Source organism: Triturus cristatus, chromosome 9 (genome assembly GCF_964204655.1).
Source record: "Triturus cristatus chromosome 9, aTriCri1.1, whole genome shotgun sequence".
NCBI lineage: Eukaryota > Metazoa > Chordata > Amphibia > Caudata > Salamandridae > Triturus > Triturus cristatus.
In genome coordinates, this window is record NC_140592.1 from 730,536,911 (window position 1) to 730,556,767 (window position 19,857).

A 19,857-nucleotide genomic window follows, 5' to 3' on the forward strand; every position below is an offset into this window, starting at 1 on the left:
TTCCAGGAAGACCCAAGAAAGACTCCACTTTCTCCAACAGATTCCTAACTCCAAATTCCCTACTACAGAACAATATGGAATTCTGCAACTTGGAGTGCACCATCGTGATGATGCCCACTACCAGGCTTTCAGAGTAACTTGTGTCAAAAGCAAAGACCTGAAACAAAATCTCTGAACCAAGGTACTGGGCATCGAGCCTACTCAGAGCAAGACTAGGCCAGCTCGAAGATATCTGGCCCTGGTTTTCTTTAATCAAACCTTACGAATCCAAGTTTATAGAAGTGCTCAAGGCAAGTGGTACAACCAACATCCCTAATTCCCATTTGGCTCAAACCTGCAATATTTAACTCTCATCCATCTCGGGCACGACTGCAAGAACCCTCTTTATTAATTCTGTCAATAGTCACCTATACCACCGATCTCGGAATCTCCTACATCAAAACCGCTTCCCATTAAGAACATCCACCCTGTCACCCACCAAATAATATTTAATGGCTGGTTCTAAGGAAAACTGGTTAATAGTAGCTTTCATTAAAATCTTTGATATGGAATAAAGAATCTACTTTCAGACCGTTAATGAGCATTCAACCACATGAGAGCCACCTTAATCTCTTGCTGAGACAAACCATTTCTGTCCATTGATGTTTTCTAAGTTGCAGTACTAAGGAACCTGTCTGCTCCCATTGAAGCAGTCCACCACCACTCCCTCAGACTAGCAAAAATGAAAAATGTAAATCCAAACAGACTTCCTAAACTGGAAATCTTCTTACCACACGCACAGATCTAGCATCATCTTGCTCGGCCTTTTAAATCCCTTTCTTTCAGTGCGGTCTCTGGAATACCTGCAGGCTCGATCATCTCAAAACCGCTCTTCAATGCCTACCTCAGACCACTACGGGATGGCATCAAATAGTTCAAGCCATCCTACTAAAAACACTGACGAAAAACAGATCACTTTAAAAGCTGAAAACCCGGACGCATTGAGACACTTCATCATTAGATCACTGCTCCCAAAATTTGAAGAGACCCTAACCTGCACAGAAGAGCAGAATTACCCACCAACAACCCAGGCCCCAGAATGTAGCTCACTGCCAGCGATACCCTCTAAATAAGAAATCTGGGAATATTAATGACTACATATCCACCCACAAGTGAACCTATCACCACCTGCTTTCTATACCAAGTAAATTATTTGATCCATCTTCCTTCATCTAAGTTTCCCACAGAAGCTAAAAGCTACCATCGTCCTTATTGGGTCTCATCTAAACTACACAAACTGCATCTACCCAGGGGCTCGCTACATATTCACCAGCACGTTCACCTTTAACCAATCATCCAAGTTATCCACAGGCTAAACCTAGGCAGACACTCCATCTATGCACTGTCATTTGCGGACAGAGAAAATCTATTAAAAAAATGCAAAACTGCATTCCGGTAAAGTGCAAAGATGCACAGAGAATGGAACCCTTAGCTAAAGACTGGCAGCTCGGTCAACAGCTGGGTCTGGTGGCGCAGTGGACTATGCATCCACTGTAAAGGCCTGTGTTCACACTCATGGTCACAGGTTCTAATCCCGGAGGGTCCACTCAGCCTTTCATTCATCTGAGGTCGATAAAATCGCACAGATCTAGCATCATCTTGCTCGGCCTTTTAAATCCCTTTCTTTCAGTGCGGTCTCTGGAATACCTGCAGGCTCGATCATCTCAAAACCGCTCTTCAATGCCTACCTCAGACCACTACGGGATGGCATCAAATAGTTCAAGCCATCCTACTAAAAACACTGACGAAAAACAGATCACTTTAAAAGCTGAAAACCCGGACGCATTGAGACACTTCATCATTAGATCACTGCTCCCAAAATTTGAAGAGACCCTAACCTGCACAGAAGAGCAGAATTACCCACCAACAACCCAGGCCCCAGAATGTAGCTCACTGCCAGCGATACCCTCTAAATAAGAAATCTGGGAATATTAATGACTACATATCCACCCACAAGTGAACCTATCACCACCTGCTTTCTATACCAAGTAAATTATTTGATCCATCTTCCTTCATCTAAGTTTCCCACAGAAGCTAAAAGCTACCATCGTCCTTATTGGGTCTCATCTAAACTACACAAACTGCATCTACCCAGGGGCTCGCTACATATTCACCAGCACGTTCACCTTTAACCAATCATCCAAGTTATCCACAGGCTAAACCTAGGCAGACACTCCATCTATGCACTGTCATTTGCGGACAGAGAAAATCTATTAAAAAAATGCAAAACTGCATTCCGGTAAAGTGCAAAGATGCACAGAGAATGGAACCCTTAGCTAAAGACTGGCAGCTCGGTCAACAGCTGGGTCTGGTGGCGCAGTGGACTATGCATCCACTGTAAAGGCCTGTGTTCACACTCATGGTCACAGGTTCTAATCCCGGAGGGTCCACTCAGCCTTTCATTCATCTGAGGTCGATAAAATGAGTACCATTGAGTTGGGTAACAATATACATCTATTATTCAGCGCCTTGAGACCCTTGGATGATACGTGCGCTTTACAAATACACATGTTTATGTTAACTTTCCAACTTTCCCTTTTTCACAAACGCACTCACTAGTGGTGACTTTTTCTTCGTGTAGGAAGCAAAATTAATGAACTTCCTCCTGGCGAAGACAGGAAACAGCCAAGGCCACCTCCAATACAGACACAACAGATGGTGAATGATATCTCCGACTAAGAGACTGAACATACAGCATCAAAGTACCATACTCCCCCTAAATCAGAACTAAATATCCCTCAGCGATGGCAAGGCCAACAACCTTTTACTGCCTTACCCTCCGCTCAATGAATATCACAGCTACATAATAAGAGCGACAGCTGCATGGCAGCAAAACACTTCCCAGTTAAACCACACTTGCATTCAAACACCCTTACAACGAAACACTTCATCACCATGTAAGCTTAGGCATCCCATCTCTCACTCCTTTTCCTTCCACTACATACTCTGGCACAATGACATATAATGCAATGAGAGCACAACTCTAGTCATTACACACACCACCAGCACTTCCCAGATAGGCAAAACCACACCCTTCCAACAAAGCACAACCTATTAAGTAATGCGTCACACACAGCTAAAGCCCTTCAGACCCTTGTGAAAAGTAGGATGTTTAAAAAATGTAATACAACAGACTGATTTTTATGGAGTGCTAGCTCTCAGTTTTCCACTTTCATCACTCTGGAAATTGAGTGCGAGCACTGCTAGAAATAAACTCAGGTGCGCTATCTCACTGAACATCTCAGCAGCCACATCCAACAGAAGCACCTCATTACCACTGAAAACTAGAGATTAGCAGTCCTACAAAGCACCCTACAGTCAGAACCATAGAAGACATATTGCAATGGCCACAATTCAAGGGGGGGGGGGGGGGGGGGGGGAGAATAAACATTCAGCAATAAATGTCCACTAAGGGGCTCTTTTTTTCCTTCTTTATTTACCCAGCAGTGCGTGTCCTATCCAGGCTGGGACCTTAAAACACAAAATTCTCAAAACCTCAAAGGCAAATAAAGTGAACTCTTAATAATCAAAGGAAAAGTTTGTAAGAAATGTGAACGTCAGACAGATCTGAGGTGTCTCTAAAAACAAACTGATGCTCAAGAGACCCTGCATCCTTTCCAGTCCCTCCTGCTCCAATATCCAAGGCTGCCTCAGTTCACACATAGAATGTGTCATGGCAACAGTAATGCTTCATCTCAGCACTGGCAGTCTCACGTTGAGATGTTTCCAGATTGGGAGTACAGCACTGGCCATTCCAGTAAATGGTGGTGATGATGCATGTTCTCCCAAAGTCCCTGTGAGGGAAATGGACGGTGCAACGCTATTTTTTGGCAACAATCAGTACTGCTGAAGGCACCAAACCTGTGGTAAGACAAAACACAAATTTAAGAAACAGGAATAGCGGCAACCTAACCACACACATTTAAGAGACCGGAATGATAGCCTAACTACACAATCCCTCGGTAGCTACAGGAGTCAATGGGCTTCTCTTTGCCTTGTCCCACATGAAAATGCTTCCTACATGAATACTTATTCTCCCTGTTTGCTAGAATACAAGGCAGAGAAGGTAACATCAGGTGGTTTCAACATCAGGCTTCTTGATTCATAGAAAGGGGAATATGCCTCGATATATAGGGCTGAGATATGGCCCCAAACAATATTACAGCATCTTAAAAATAGGAACTAGATTTCAGAGAATACTGATGCTCTGCCAAATGTTATTCTACAGTGTGTACGTCAGAGTGGCTTTGGGATACTCAAGAGTGCTCCGTCTTTTGGCTGTAGTGGTAACTAAACTCTCGCAAGTTAGTCTGAAAGTTTGACAAGGCGTACATATGCTGGGAGACCAACCTTTGGTAACATGTTTGGAATAAAAGGAGTCAAGATAGGCCAATAAAATAGTATAGTAAAAGTAATAACTTAATGGCCAAAATAAAAATGTTGCCCTAAATAAAAATGTTGCCCTAAAGGTGTATTACTCTTAAACCCACAAACCAAACAACTAGGACCCTGGCAAAGTTTCTGGCGCTCCCTCAGTGTTCTCATCAGTGATGTTTTGGTGATCCCGTCTCCAGTAAGAGACAGTCCCAATGATTTTATGTCACTGTAGTCTCTTGACAAGGGTGAGCAGACAGGTTGGCAAGCACCACTCAGAGGCGATTCAAGATTTTTATTTGATTTAGTCTTCTGCTGAGGTCAACAAATTATAAAAGATACATTCTGGTAAAACAGTGTAAATATAACTACATCAATACAGTTTTGAAAAACTCTTTAAAAATGTATACAAGTTATAACAGACATATTCCATCAGGCGGTAAATTAAAAAGCAATGCAAGACCTTTCACCGTGATTATGTTGTATCTGATACGGATAGGGTTTAAATACCGGCGTCAGACCCCAATCAGTGTCGGATTTGGACATTCAGACAGTACATGTGGTAAGTCTTACCCTCCTCCATTACACAAGTCACAAGTACTGATAGTATTTTCACAGGTGTGCCATTTAGATGTGAAAACTTTTAATGGTAAAATCCCTAGCTGCAACAGAATGATGCAACGCCGGCCCCTCTGATCCAAGGTAAAACTAATATAGTGTTGCTGGATTTTAGATTCTAATGATTCTGCATACTGTGCATAATGTTTTAGTTGAGAGCAGTGTTTAATATCAAATTCATAACTTAATCTCGGGGTCAGGTGTTTTAAGAAAAGCCTCAAGTGAGCAGGTGTCCAGGATCCAACTGATAAAACTGTTTTTGGTACGACCAGATGGACTATCTGGGTTGAGTGTCCATTACTTTTAATTTGATCTAACCAAGTCCTTTCTTCACATTGAACAAACCATTTACATCACACCAAGTCTGTCAATTCTGGAAAAAGTCAAACTCAGAAGCACTTGACCTCCTTGACTGCACAGGAACGTCAGAGCAACCCCAATATATTCGGTTTGAAAAAGTTTAAAAGCTTCTTCACGCCACATACTTTCATTCTCCTGTTTGTGTCACAGCATGAAATCTTGTTACGGATAAGCACAGAGCTGATGGCAAAACCCAGACAGAATCACAGAAAGCATTCTGGTTTGTGCCCAATTTTAAAAGTTTAAAACAAAAAAGATGGTTGGTGTCCAAGTGCCATAAAACACATGCCTTTGTAACACAGTAGGATAACAAGCATTAAGTAAGACATACAAAAAGGTCTTTCTGGCAGCTGAAAAAGCAAGTTCAAACTGTTTGCATCCGCCTTAAAAGCTGCCACTATTTATTCATGCGTACACCCGCCAAGGATTTACGCGATAGCTTAAATAACTTTCTAAGAATAAAAGCACCAAGAATCGTCAATTGTTGGCCACGACTGCTCCTGAGCCTTCGTGTGACGTGGCCTGTCCACCTGCAAACCTTTGGTCTATCTTATTCTGTCTTAAAACTCACTTCTTTTGACCAGGTTTTCTCACTCCCCCTTGCATTAAAGCTTTCAGATCTGCATTACACCAGCCAAGGCAGCATGGCAGTTAATTTACTTCAGTGAGTTCTCTATTAAGAGTCTATCTCGGAAGCATCTGTTCCCAACTCCTTGGAGCTCGGCCTGGTCACCGCTCTGTCAAATTCTTCGCTACCAAGATGTCCAACGATTGTACAAACCTACTACTCGAGGACAAATGTACCAGGGGTGTGGAATTTGCATCTCCCAACGCCCAAGCCATGTGGATTTCTCTGGGACCAAGAAGGTTTAATGTCTTTTTTGTTCGATGGACACTTAGACGTAGAGCTCTGGCAATGTACTTTCACAGCAGACAGATGCAGTGGGCCAAGAATAATAGCACAGTGTAAACAATGTGATTATTTTTTCAGTCTACTGTAAGAATAAGGTACAGCAAAAAAAAGCATGAATAACTGCCTTTCAGGAGTCTACAACTCGTTACATTCCTACATGTGGCTTACTAAAAACAACCTAACCAATAAGCCAAATCTCATGTTCCAGTTTAATTGGTTCACATCTAACATAAAACAGGAGAGAAGTAAAACAGTACTATGGAGGGGAAAACAAAACTGGAGACCAAGCAGATGTAAGACCAGAGACTAAGCACAGTGTAATATGATCAAAACCTGGTGCTGCACCCACTCAAAAACCCATGCACCCATTCACAGACCCATTCAGACTCATGCACCCCTCACATATCCACTCACAGACTGATGCAGTCAGTGACAGACCCCCTGAGAAACTTATGCACTCATTTACAGACCCTCTCAGAGACTCACACATTCACTCACTCACAAACTCACTGACACTCTCTCAGGCACTCATGCACCCACTTACACACCTACTCTAACAGGCAGACTCACTCACAGTCACAAACCCAACCCCACACCCATTGAGACACTTATACAGCCACTCCCAGACCAAAGGTTACTAGAGTGGGTCACACTGCTGCAGGGATGAAACTGCTCAGCTTGGCCCAGAGCTCTCCCTAGTGCCTGCACCAGCAGTAACTCCTAGCAGAAGGCTCCTTAGGCCTCATTTACAATGCTTTGTGGAACCTCCTTAGCTCTTCAAGCTGCGGTCCTCGTCTGACAGTCCAGTACAACCTCTGCCGTTTGGGAATCACCAACCTGCTGTTCCCAGCAACTGCCTTCATGGCACATCTCCCCTGTTCCTGTCCTCTGATACCACAGAAGCACTCACCTTTCTTTGGTCCATGATGAATCTGCAGCACACTTCCCTCTTCTCCTTCTATAATGCTGAGCTACTCATCCTTTGCCCCAATCTTTCCAGCATTGTCTCGCTATTCCCATAAAGACAGCCTCTGTACTGTTTCTAATCCACCAGCTACCTGAGCAGGTCTTAATGTCTATGTCTATGTATTGGCATTTGTAAGGCGCATATATCACCCGAAGGTCTCATAGCGCCAGCAGATACTCAGATGATAGGCATAGGTCACGCAGAATTAGAATAGCCATGTTTTCAAGAGTTTGCGAAATTTAATGGTGTGACTGCAGGGGACATCTGCACTCCGTATGCATGCCCTTTCTGGAGACATGCCCGTCTCTACAGGGTGTGCGTTTTCTACAGGGTTAATGTGTTATCTACAGTATGTGTGGGTTTCTTAGGCCATGTTACTGACCAGGGTTTTGAACTTTGTATAGAACTCTTTCGAGCTTCAAACTCAGGTCCTCCATGGAGAGGATTCTGCTCCACTCGCCACTTTACCAGCACCCGTGCCAGAAATAACAAGCATTGAAAATGCAATAGGTCTCGCCTTTGATTAAGTTAAAGCCATTTGCTTTGTTAATGGTATTGTACAGCAAAGCAAATGGCTTTAACTTAATGAAAGGCGAGACCTATTGCAATTTTAATCTCGCCGCGTCCATCGAGCACACACGGGCTGAGTACCACTGTGAGCCCATGGTTGGATGGAAGGATGGATTGTTGAGCGGATTGGGTGAACAAGTGCACACACTGATGGATGAATGGTTGGATGAATCAAGTTTTATCTGCAAACTTGTATTACGGATGGATGGCAGTTTCCGCAGGACACTTGCATTACGCCAAAAGGATTCCGCAGGACACTTGCGATTGGGTCTGCAATTTCCACAGCACACTCGAAAGCACCTGTGCAACCTACAGGTTGCTTCAAAGCATTCTCCAAGAGCAGGATAGGGTCAAAGGTTGAATAGCAGTTAAAATGTGGATAACAGTAGTAGTTATTGACTTAGGGAAGCCTGCCCGCACTTGTGTCTCATCAAAGACCTCACGACCCTCACATGATGGACTTCGGAGCGAAGTATTGGCTGAAGGACCTTTGGAGCATTCACCTATACCAGGATATTATAGCTCAAGGGCTTCTGCAGTATGTGTGCATTAAGGCCCAGACTTTTCTCAGCATGCGTGTACACTGGCAAAGGATTTTCGCAGCTTGCGTGCCATACTGAACATATTTGTGTAAAGCCAGCCCCTCGGCAATGGCATTTACAGTTTTTACAATGCTAGACTTTTTATAGCTCATGTTTTTACAATCTCAGACTGTTATTACCTGTGGATTCCTTACCATTATGTTTTCTGGGACAGAGTCACATTTCTGAGGCTGCCACCCAAGCTTTGCGCCAGCGGAGCCCTTGGGGGCTTCCGGAACGGAAGACACCAGTGTTGGGGTAGAAAATATACCAACAGGGCACTCCCACATTCAGATTCCCTTCATTCTGCCGCCGAAGCCCCCCCCCCTCCCCCCAGGCACCTTCTTTTTATTTTGTAAACTGCACATATATTTATATAGCGCTTACGTCCTTTGACAAGGCAGTGAGGTGATTTTTTGGCAAGCAGCGCGCTACTCTGGAACCCAGGATTTGGCAACAAAAGAAATAATGTGCCTGTTCTGATGGAAGACATTTGTGAGCGTTGTCCATGGCTGAGACCCGGGGCGGGGAACTGGCCTGTGTGCTGGCTAACCCTCTCTATTCTTAAACATCCTCTGGCTCACAGCAACAACCAGAAACGAGCTTTTAGCACACTCTGGAACCAAACACACAACCCCACAGTTGTATAATCTAAATTTCAACAAATGCTTACAAATGTAAATTCGTATGGTGCCGAAACATGTCGCCATACCTTTGGTGCCTTTATATTACAGCTGCTACAAAGACTTAGCTAACAGAGTTCCGGGTGGTAGTCCGCAAAATAAGACATACCGAGTTTTTAACCCATGTTTCTATTCACAGCTTCAAATTGAAAGTACCCCTTATACTGCAATTCTTAAACTACTGAAAATGTATAAAGCACACAAAACACAAACTTATTTTGTAATTGATAAGAGATCATCAATCATGTGGGGTGACAACACAGGCGTCTCTATGTTCCTATAGTGCTAATTTATTAAAATAAAATGAGGGGGAAAAGTTTCTTTTTTTTAATTGAACATTAAACGCGCTACTTGACCATATATAAATCTGAGACCAAGAATATCTCAGAAGATTTCAAAACAAATTAGTATATATATATATATATACTTCCAAGCTGTTCTAATAAATTAATTGGCCAGAACAAGGCGTCGTCAATCTTTTTCGGTGTGAGAAAGAAAGAATCTATATATATATATCATCACAGTTCCGATAAACTGAAGGCTGTCTGTCAGGACGGTCCGTTCCAGGGTAATCGGTAGCCCCAAATATAGAACGCCACACTTTCAGTTCCAAAAGTATTCACGGACACCAAGGAGATTTGCAGTTTAGAGTTGGTATATTAAACTGCAGACACAACGCGTTTCAGCTTTCGCCTTGTTCACGCTTACCGCAAAGTTTTTTCATTAAAGTTAAATACATTTCAATGTTCATAAAACAAACAACAGACTCATCAAAGACTCAGACATAAATGGATGAGAAAGGTATTGGTAACCTGGCGGCCATCTTAGCACTATGCTCATTGTAATGCAGTAAATAATAGTCAGCAGCAAATACCTTTTAAACCATGAGTACGGCAAAGTGAAATATGAGCCGACTTATGTATTTACAATTTATGCACTAATGCTTCAATATTTACATGCGAAGTATATACACACACTCACCAAGGCTCTGTGTGCATAATGTTTAACAGCGACAATTCACTGTACACAATCCTAGTAACCAAACGGAAATCACCCAATTGTGTAAAATACACACAAGGTGTCCAAACGGTACATAAACAGTATCTTACACTCGTGCCCTAGTGGGCAGACATGCTAATATCCGATCTTCATAAATTTAAACATGTGAAATGCCGAACAACATAATTTAGCCCCAGTGGGCATAATGCAAAACTGTACAAAATTGTAGCAAAATGATATGATTACACATAGCTCAACTGATCAAGTTCATCAATGGCCACTTCAACAAATTCCTTTCTCGATACCAATCCCTGAAAAGATACAATAAAATCTAATTTTAGTGCAAAATCTTAATTCGCAACAGTAACAATGTTTACAACACAAAGCAGTTTGACTCAATTGTGTAAGTGTACAGACAATTCTTCACTCGAATTTAGCCCTTTAGGAAACATTGTTTCGAAGTCAACAATGTATCTGGATTCCAATTGTCTAAGGTGGAGCAGTTTGTTACCTCCACGTGTATTCTCCATGACAGCATCAATCACCACCATCCTCAGCACTCTCTCATTCTGCTTATGTTGTTCAAAGAAGTGTCGTGCAATAGGATACTGTTTATTGTTATGGCGAATTGCCCCAACATGTTCCAGCACTCTTTTTTTGGCTCGGTGAATTGTGCTGCCAATGTATGCCTTATTACAGGGACAGGTCAGTGCATAAACGCAGTACATAGTATTGCAAGTAAGAGCTTTTTTAATGATAAATTCTTTTTTCATACTTGAAAACTGTACCACTGTACAATCCACACTATCTCTGCAGGCTTTGCAGTTTTTGCAACATCGAAAACCGGCTCGGCCACCACTTTTGAGAGTTGCCGATTTGGTAACCACATTAGGACTCAGTTCATCTTTTCTTTTAACGAGTTACTTCTTTTAAAGGTAACCTTATACTGTTTATGTACCGTTTGGACACCTTGTGTGTATTTTACACAATTGGGTGATTTCCGTTTGGTTACTAGGATTGTGTACAGTGAATTGTCGCTGTTAAACATTATGCACACAGAGCCTTGGCGAGTGTGTGTATATACTTCGCATGTAAATATTGAAGCATTAGTGCATAAATTGTAAATACATAAGTCGGCTCGTATTTCACTTTGCCGTACTCATGGTTTAAAAGGTATTTGCTGCTGACTATTATTTACTGCATTACAATGAGTATAGTGCTAAGATGGCCGCCATGTTACCAATAGCTTTCTCATCCATTTATGACTGAGTCTTTGATGAGTCTGTGGTTTGTTTTGTGAACATTGAAATGTATTTAACTTTAATGAAAAAACTTTGCGGTAAGCGTGAACAAGGCGAAAGCTGAAACGCGTTGTGTCTGCAGTTTAATAAACTAACTCTAAACTGCAAATCTCCTTGGTGTCCGTGAATACTTTTGGAACTGAAAGTGTGGCGTTCTATATTTGGGGCTACCGATTACCCTGGAACGGACCGTCCTGACAGACAGCCTTCAGTTTATCGGAACTGTGATGCTATTCAAAATGAATGAAGGCTGACCCCGTCTACCTCGTCTGCCACTTCCGTGTTGTATCCCAATACAACTGAGGGAACGCGGATTTCCACTGAAACACCGCAAATCGGGACCGGCATGCGGTGAGTGTTTGTGGCATCGTAGGAATTCCTCGGATATTTTCGAGAGACTGTTGGATTCCACTCGACTCGGGTTGGTGGCTTCTCGCGCTATTGGAACCGATCTTCACGGCTCGGTGCTCCGGAGTGTGGGTTGGCTTGCAGACTGGTTCTTGTGGTTACCGCAGCACCTACTTAGAGGTGTGTATGGGAAGGGAGCTGATTATACATTGAGACTGACGGGTCTCGAATCTTTCAGCATTGGAGATTTGAAGATAAGAGATTTGGGCAATATGGCTGCAGCGTTAGAAGCAAAGCGCAAACTAACAGCCAACAAACTCTTTTTCGCACAGAGCAATGTGAGTGGGGATCTAATCAATCCGGCAGCTACTATCACAGAAGAAATCAAGATTCAACAACTATATTTGCAATTGGAGAAATTATATAAAAAGGAACTTTCCAAGTGGTGGGAAGCAGAGTCCTTACAGAGGTATATAGACGTAGCCAGGGTACCACGTGGGCTGCGCATTTTTACCATTCCTACCTACGAGGATCCTGATCCAGATATGTTGGAGGAATGGTCTAATAACTCCACTGCTTGCTCCATCACGATGATGCGCATTCTGGTTAAGTTTGCTCTAAAAGATCGTAGCAAGTTACTGGCAGAGATTGATGAAGTATCTGCCGAGTTGGAAAAATTGGTAGCCAGAGATGCGTTGGAGGCTTTCATGAAATCCCTACTATTATGGATGGATAAGTTAGATGAGGAGATCACCGCCAAGAAACAACGTAAGTTCCTGAGAGATTTCAAGGACTACCAGTCTGGACGGACTCTAACATTCCAGAAGAAATACGATCACCTATTTGATAAAAACGGAATCGCATCCTTACCACCTGTTACAACATCAGTTAACGTAGAGATCATTGAAAGCGATGTTTCGGATGGCAGCCTATCGGATCTACCAATGGCAGTGGCTGCTAGTTTGGCTAGTCAAGATCCTCAGAAAAAAAACGAATAATTTTTTAGCCCAATTCCAAATGTTAAATCAGGGACGGACAGAACAGTATCAAGACCAAACTGGTCAGAGAGGCAGAGGACGAGGCGGCAGAGGAAAAATCAGAGGAACAAACAGGCAAAACAGAGGAGGAAGAAAAGAAGCAGGAAGCCCGATGGGAATGATGACAAGGGGAAAAAAAGTTCAACAATGACTGTTGTGAATCTCTCCTAACGAATTCTAGCGGAGGATGAGAGAGACCTCCTCAGCCTAGGTTTGTCCTTCTGTCCTACCTCTAACTTTAATTTTGTACAGACAAGATTGATTTATTTTATTTCTCACGTAAATTGAAACTCAAAAAATGGTTTGACACTAAACACAACAAAACCGATTCTACAACTGTGAGTACACCTTTGAGCACTCTTAATATTGATGATATTGAGGTTCTACATGCAATGTCTGCTATATCCAATGGGGAAGGGTGTGATGAAGATCACTGTTTGAATTTAGAAAATTTCTACATTGACCCCAATATCAATCCAGGTAGTCATTTTAAACCCAAATCGGTTTTTCTACCGCAGATTGAATGTGATGCGATTGAGGTATTCGAGAGGGGTGTTTTAAATGATTTAAAGAAAATGAGATATGGCAAAATTCCAACTTCGGATAAAAACTTGAGTTGGGATCACATCAAAGCATTGGAGCTCTTAAAAGCAGACAATACCATCGTTATCCGGCAATCGGATAAGAGTGGCAATGTTGTTGTTCAGGACAAATCAGCCTATTTACGTGAGGGATATAGACAATTAAATGACCAAACGTGCTATTCTATTTCTGATAGAAGGGCCATAACAGTATCCAATTTGAAATTTGGAGAACTCCTAGTAGAATGGAGGGAGAAGGGGTTACTGGAGTGGGAGGAATTCAATTATTTGAGATGCCCTCACCCTAGGATACCGGTGTTATACTTACTCCCGAAACTTCACAAAGACCCAGTTAACCCGCCTGGGAGACCTATAGTTTCATCTATTGGGTCTCTGTTGGAGAATACGTCCCGTTATATTGACCACTATTTACGACCTTTTGTAGTGGGATTACCAGCATACTTCCGGGACACTACTCATTTTCTAACTATCATTGATGGCATTCACTGGGAACCAGAATACACCTTGGTTACCCTTGATGTTGGCAGTTTGTACACCAGCATACAACATCAGCTGGGTTTAAAGGCTGTACAACATTTTCTAAAGACCCGTTCCATCTCTCTTTTACATCATTCAGAAATGATCATTGCCATGATTGATTTTTGTTTAACGAACAATTTTTTTCTATTTGATGTCGTCGTCTATCGGCAGTCACAGGGCACAGCGATGGGCACCTGCTTCGCCCCCTGCTATGCCAATCTAGTCATGGGCTGGTGGGAGGAGCAGGTGGCATCCCAGCTGGAAGATTTTTCCAACTGTGTCCTGTGGCTCCGATATATTGACGACATCTTTTTAATCTGGAATGGCGATGTAGATTCTGCCGGTGCATTTGTCAAACAGTTGAATGATAATTCATTCAACTTGGTCTTCACGGAGCATTTCAGCAGGACCTCGGTTGAGTTTCTTGATATTACCGTGGAGATCAAAGATCAATCCATGCATACACATCTATTCCGGAAACAAACCGCCGGCAACAGTATTCCGAGTGCCTCAAGCTCTCATCCACGCAAATTGGTGAGCAGTATCCCATATGGGGAATTACTGCGCGCCAAGCGAAATTGTAGCACCGAGAGCAGCTATGTGAGAGAAAAAGAAAATATGGTGCAGCGTTTCAGAGATAGGGGTTACCACCAGAGCACCATCAAAGAAGCATGCAAAAAAGTGGATGAGGTTGCACGCGTTGAGTTACTGCATCCTGTGCAACGAGTATCAGAAGCAGAAAGTCTGCGGTTCATTACCATGTATTCTGGACAGGCGCATAATGTACGCCGTGTTCTGGAAAAACATTGGCATGTATTGCTGACCGATAGCAACCTGCACAAATATTTGACTAACCACCCACAGGTTACCTTTAAAAGAAGTAACTCGTTAAAAGATGAACTGAGTCCTAATGTGGTTACCAAATCGGCAACTCTCAAAAGTGGCGGCCGAGCCGGTTTTCGATGTTGCAAAAACTGCAAAGCCTGCAGAGATAGTGTGGATTGTACAGTGGTACAGTTTTCAAGTATGAAAAAAGAATTTATCATTAAAAAAGCTCTTACTTGCAATACTATGTACTGCGTTTATGCACTGACCTGTCCCTGTAATAAGGCATACATTGGCAGCACAATTCACCACATGTTAGGGCAATTCGCCATAACAATAAACAGTATCCTGTTGCACGACACTTCTTTGAACAACATAAGCAGAATGAGAGAGTGCTGAGGATGGTGGTGATTGATGCTGTCATGGAGAATACACGGGGAGGTAACAAACTGCTCCACCTTAGACAATTGGAATCCAGATACATTGTTGACTTCGAAACAATGTTTCCTAAAGGGCTAAATTCGAGTGAAGAATTGTCTGTACACTTACACAATTGAGTCAAACTGCTTTGTGTTGTAAACATTGTTACTGTTGCGAATTAAGATTTTGCACTAAAATTAGATTTTATTGTATCTTTTCAGGGATTGGTATCGAGAAAGGAATTTGTTGAAGTGGCCATTGATGAACTTGATCAGTTGAGCTATGTGTAATCATATCATTTTGCTACAATTTTGTACAGTTTTGCATTATGCCCACTGGGGCTAAATTATGTTGTTCGGCATTTCACATGTTTTAATTTATGAAGATCGGATATTAGCATGTCTGCCCACTAGGGCACGATTGTAAGATACTGTTTATGTACCGTTTGGACACCTTGTGTGTATTTTACACAATTGGGTGATTTCCGTTTGGTTACTAGGATTGTGTACAGTGAATTGTCGCTGTTAAACATTATGCACACAGAGCCTTGGCGAGTGTGTGTATATACTTCGCATGTAAATATTGAAGCATTAGTGCATAAATTGTAAATACATAAGTCGGCTCGTATTTCACTTTGCCGTACTCATGGTTTAAAAGGTATTTGCTGCTGACTATTATTTACTGCATTACAATGAGTATAGTGCTAAGATGGCCGCCATGTTACCAATAGCTTTCTCATCCATTTATGACTGAGTCTTTGATGAGTCTGTTGTTTGTTTTGTGAACATTGAAATGTATTTAACTTTAATGAAAAAACTTTGCGGTAAGCATGAACAAGGCGAAAGCTGAAACGCATTGTGTCTGCAGTTTAATAAACCAACTCTAAACTGCAAATCTCCTTGGTGTCTGTGAATACTTTTGGAACTGAAAGTGTGGCGTTCGATATATATATATATATATATATATATATATCGTGCCACGTCTGTTTGGACGGTTAGTTGCGCCGAGACCAACACCTGTCACTTCTATTGATTGCAGTGACATTCAATCCCTTTGGGTCTTGCCTTCACCCACCCCACACAAAAACCATAAACAAAAAACACACCAGAGTACCTTTCACCTCGCTGCCCTTTAAATATGTTCCATCATGATGTAAAACTCGTTCAGAATCTAGATTTTCAGAATATAGGATTTAGAGGAGCTGCAGGAATATCACTGAGGCCTGGGCATATTTTATGTTCTTATCGCCCACTGTATATTATGCGTGATGCACCGGTCTGACAAAAAAACAGAAAAATAAATTAAAAGAATGGTATTAGGAATATATATATATATTTTTTAACACGGGGTATTTTAGTTTCAGTCTTTGTAATGTAATGACGTAACGCCCATTCCCTTGTGCAAAGCCCCACCCGGGCCCAGCAGGACCCAACTGAAACTGTTAAAGCCGCCGCATCGCTGTTCCAAAGTCCCCGAGCCCGGAAGTCTGTCCATTCGCTACTTCGACAGAATTTGACGAAATATGTATATTTTTCAAAAGTCGGAGAAGGAAACTCCGCCATTTCGGTCGCGTTTCTCTCCACCAAGTTGTATCGCTAATAAAGTTGTTCTTTTCTTTCCCAAGCCTCTTTCGCAGCCGGTATACGTCGTGTGTTGGTCCCAGGAGCTCGTAAATACACGGCTCTAGGGGCCCAGGCAGGCTATGTGCACATTACTTTGCGGATAAATGTTTATACACATTGTATATTGAAAATAAACACTCACGTATTAAGTAGTAAATAGCCAAAAGACACTCTTCCTTAAATGAGGGCAGGTGAGTAAACCATCTCAATTCTGGCTGTTATTCCTCAAAAACTTAGATAACAAAACTCTCGCCACTTTAACGTCTTGTTACCAACATACCTACAAAGTATTTCCCTGTCCAAGCCTCCTTTTGACTCCTGAGGTTGAAGGCGGGATGGGGAAGGGTACGCACCCTAGAGGATGCCCCTGGGGCGAGGGTGTACCGCTATGGACTGGTTTTAGCCCAGGGGGTAACATGCAGGTGAGGTGAAGCATGCAATCTAGAAGTGTGCTGTTTTCACGGAACTATGAACTGAAAGCTGTAAGCCACGAAGGACTGTGTGCGACTCGTACAGTAACATGGGCTTTGAATGCCAACCCTGACAGTGCCAGGCTCCTACTTGCCTGGTGGCGCTGCGCCTACTGTTAACAGCGAGTTTACAAAAGGGGCTGAAGAAAGTACCTTGGCAGCAGCATGCACGAGAGATGTTCACACTGTGCAAGCTTCGCTCCAGTGCAAGGCCCTTCCAAGCAGCACACGCGCCAGGGAACCCACCATTGCCGAGAAACTAGGTTCAGGACCACGTTCCTCATACCGAGGAACCTCCCTCTTGCACCACAGCATTTAAGTCTGAGTGAGGGCACTGGTGCAAGGCACCCCGGAGCCTCCTGCGTTTATCTGTGGTAGGCAGTTCGGTGCGCGCGGAGTGCCCCCCTACATGGAACTAGGCTTCCTACGGACGAGAAACCTGTATCCCGGGTACCTCAGTAGGATGACGATCCTTCATCCCTGCACCAGAGAGCTCTCCTGCGGAAATACATGCCCGTGCATACGAGCTGCGCGTACAAGTACAACCCCCTTGCACAGGTAAAGGTGCCCGCCGCCGTCCTCATTTTAAGTCTCCTGTTCGGCCACTTTGTGCGGTCCCGAAGACCAAAAGCTTCACAAGGGGGCACACCCCTGCCTCCGAGAAGCCTCACTCATGGCGCCTTCATGGGGCGCGAAGTCCTGTTCTAGACTCATTGAAGGCACCAACCTGGGGCAAGGAGACGGATTCTAGGCACCTTGAAGGAGCCTGGGAGAAGGGGGTGATACCTCTTCTAGGCACACTGAAGGTAAGCGCGATGCAAAAATAAACACGTGGCTGCCTTTGCTAAAGGCGAATGCTAACAAAAAAGTGCGTAGCAGCTAATTAGGAGACACTGTCTCCCGCCGCCAGTAAGAGATCCAATCCCACTGGGCGTGGATCAAAGGAGACAGGGTGGCAACAAGCAGCGATTTACATGCCTTCAGTGCAATCATTGCACTGCCTTTGGCATAATTCGTGACGCCAAATGACGCGCACAAATCAAAACTGAAGGCGGAGCTGGGATGAGGCTTCTGGAATCGTATCAATTCCAAAAAGCCTCGCATGACTAGAGCAGCGCATGCTCTGCTTACGTCATGCCGAGACCTAAAAATAGAAGGTAAGAAAGGAAAGCTGGCTAAAACACACAGCAAGAAGGGACGGCCACAAGAAATTAGAGACTCTGATGGCAGAAAAATAACGGGAAGATCAAACTGAAATTAATCGAAAGAAAAAAGAAAAGAGATTAGTAAAAACAAGGCGAAAACAATAGGACAGAATGCAGACCAAAGAACCAAACAGGGTAAGAGTCGTGTTTGCAATCTGCAGGTCATTGGTTCCAGGTGCTCCAAGATAGCTTAATGGGTAATTACTAATTGTCGAGATCCATGTTCTTTCTGCTGGTTTACTTCTGCACAGCACAGTATGCAGCTGGTAACATATGTGCTTTTATGTTGCACAGCATGTAGGCGATGACACACCGGCTTCTGCGCAGCACAGTATGCAGCCGGTAACCTATGTGCCTCTATACTGCACAGTATGCTTTATGCCAGCAGAGACACATCTGCTTCTGTACTGCAGTATGCAGGCGACGACACCGGCTTCTGTGCAGCATAGTATGCTCTGGGTCAGGCAACTACTTATAGTTCTGTACTGCACAGTAAGCAAGCAGTGGCGCATCCGCTACTGCGCTGCACAGTATGCAGCCGGTAACATCAGCTTCTATGCTGCCAGTGATATTTGCCTCTATGCTGCACAGTATGCTGGGGGTAACATCTGCTTTTATGCTGCACAGTATGCTCCATGCGAGCAGTGACACATCTGCTTCTGTACTGCAGTATGCAGGCGGTGACATCAGCTTCTGTGCTGCACAGTATGCTCTGGAGGCAGGCAATGACCTCTACTTCTGTACTGCACAATAAGAAGTAAGTGGGCATCTGTCTGCGCTGCACAGTATGCAGCCGGTAACATCTGCTTCTATGCAGCACAGTATGATATATGAAGGCAGTGACATCTGCTTCCGTACTGCACAGTATGCACTGGAGGCAGGCAATGACTTCAGCTTCTGTACTGCACAATAATGAGGAACTTCGATTTTCGATCACGATCGAATCGACCCGCCATTTTGTGGCCCGCCGCCATTTTGTGTTGCCATCACTCAGGCAGCACGGCGAACAAAGTCTATTCTGCTTTTTCTGTAGCCCGGTGTCGAAATACGCCCTCGGCCTCTATTTTTAAAGCTGGTGTTAGAACTAGCCGAGAACACTAATCCCTGTCTGGCTTTTCTGATCCACGTCTCAACTATCTGTTGGCTCACACTATTCTTTCCTGACTTTCTTATCAACTGGCCTTCACTGTCTCCTGCTAGCATTCTCTCGTTTCACAACTGTCCACCAACACACACAAACGTATCTCGCCACCTGCAAGTTAGTTATGAATCTGTTAATGTATTAACTTGAGGGTGGGGTGACAAACACAGTTAGAGTAGAGGTCTCTTCGAGTCATCTGATATTTCTGTTTTCAAATCTTTCCTATTGGTTACGCCTTGTTTTCCAACTTTCCTTATTGGCTC

General features: G+C 43.4%; 1 protein-coding gene across 1 annotated transcript in view; it reads right to left on the reverse strand.

Moving 5' to 3' along the window:
* Nucleotides 1-3,456: 3,456 nt before the first annotated feature.
* Nucleotides 3,457-19,857, reverse strand: part of UBXN1 (UBX domain protein 1) — a 91,794-nt gene continuing 75,393 nt past the window's right edge. The window contains exon 10 of the mRNA XM_085625941.1: nt 3,457-3,900. Coding sequence (XP_085482067.1) covers nt 3,860-3,900 — 41 coding nt within the window. The 3' untranslated portion in view covers nt 3,457-3,859. The remainder of the gene's footprint in view (nt 3,901-19,857) is intronic.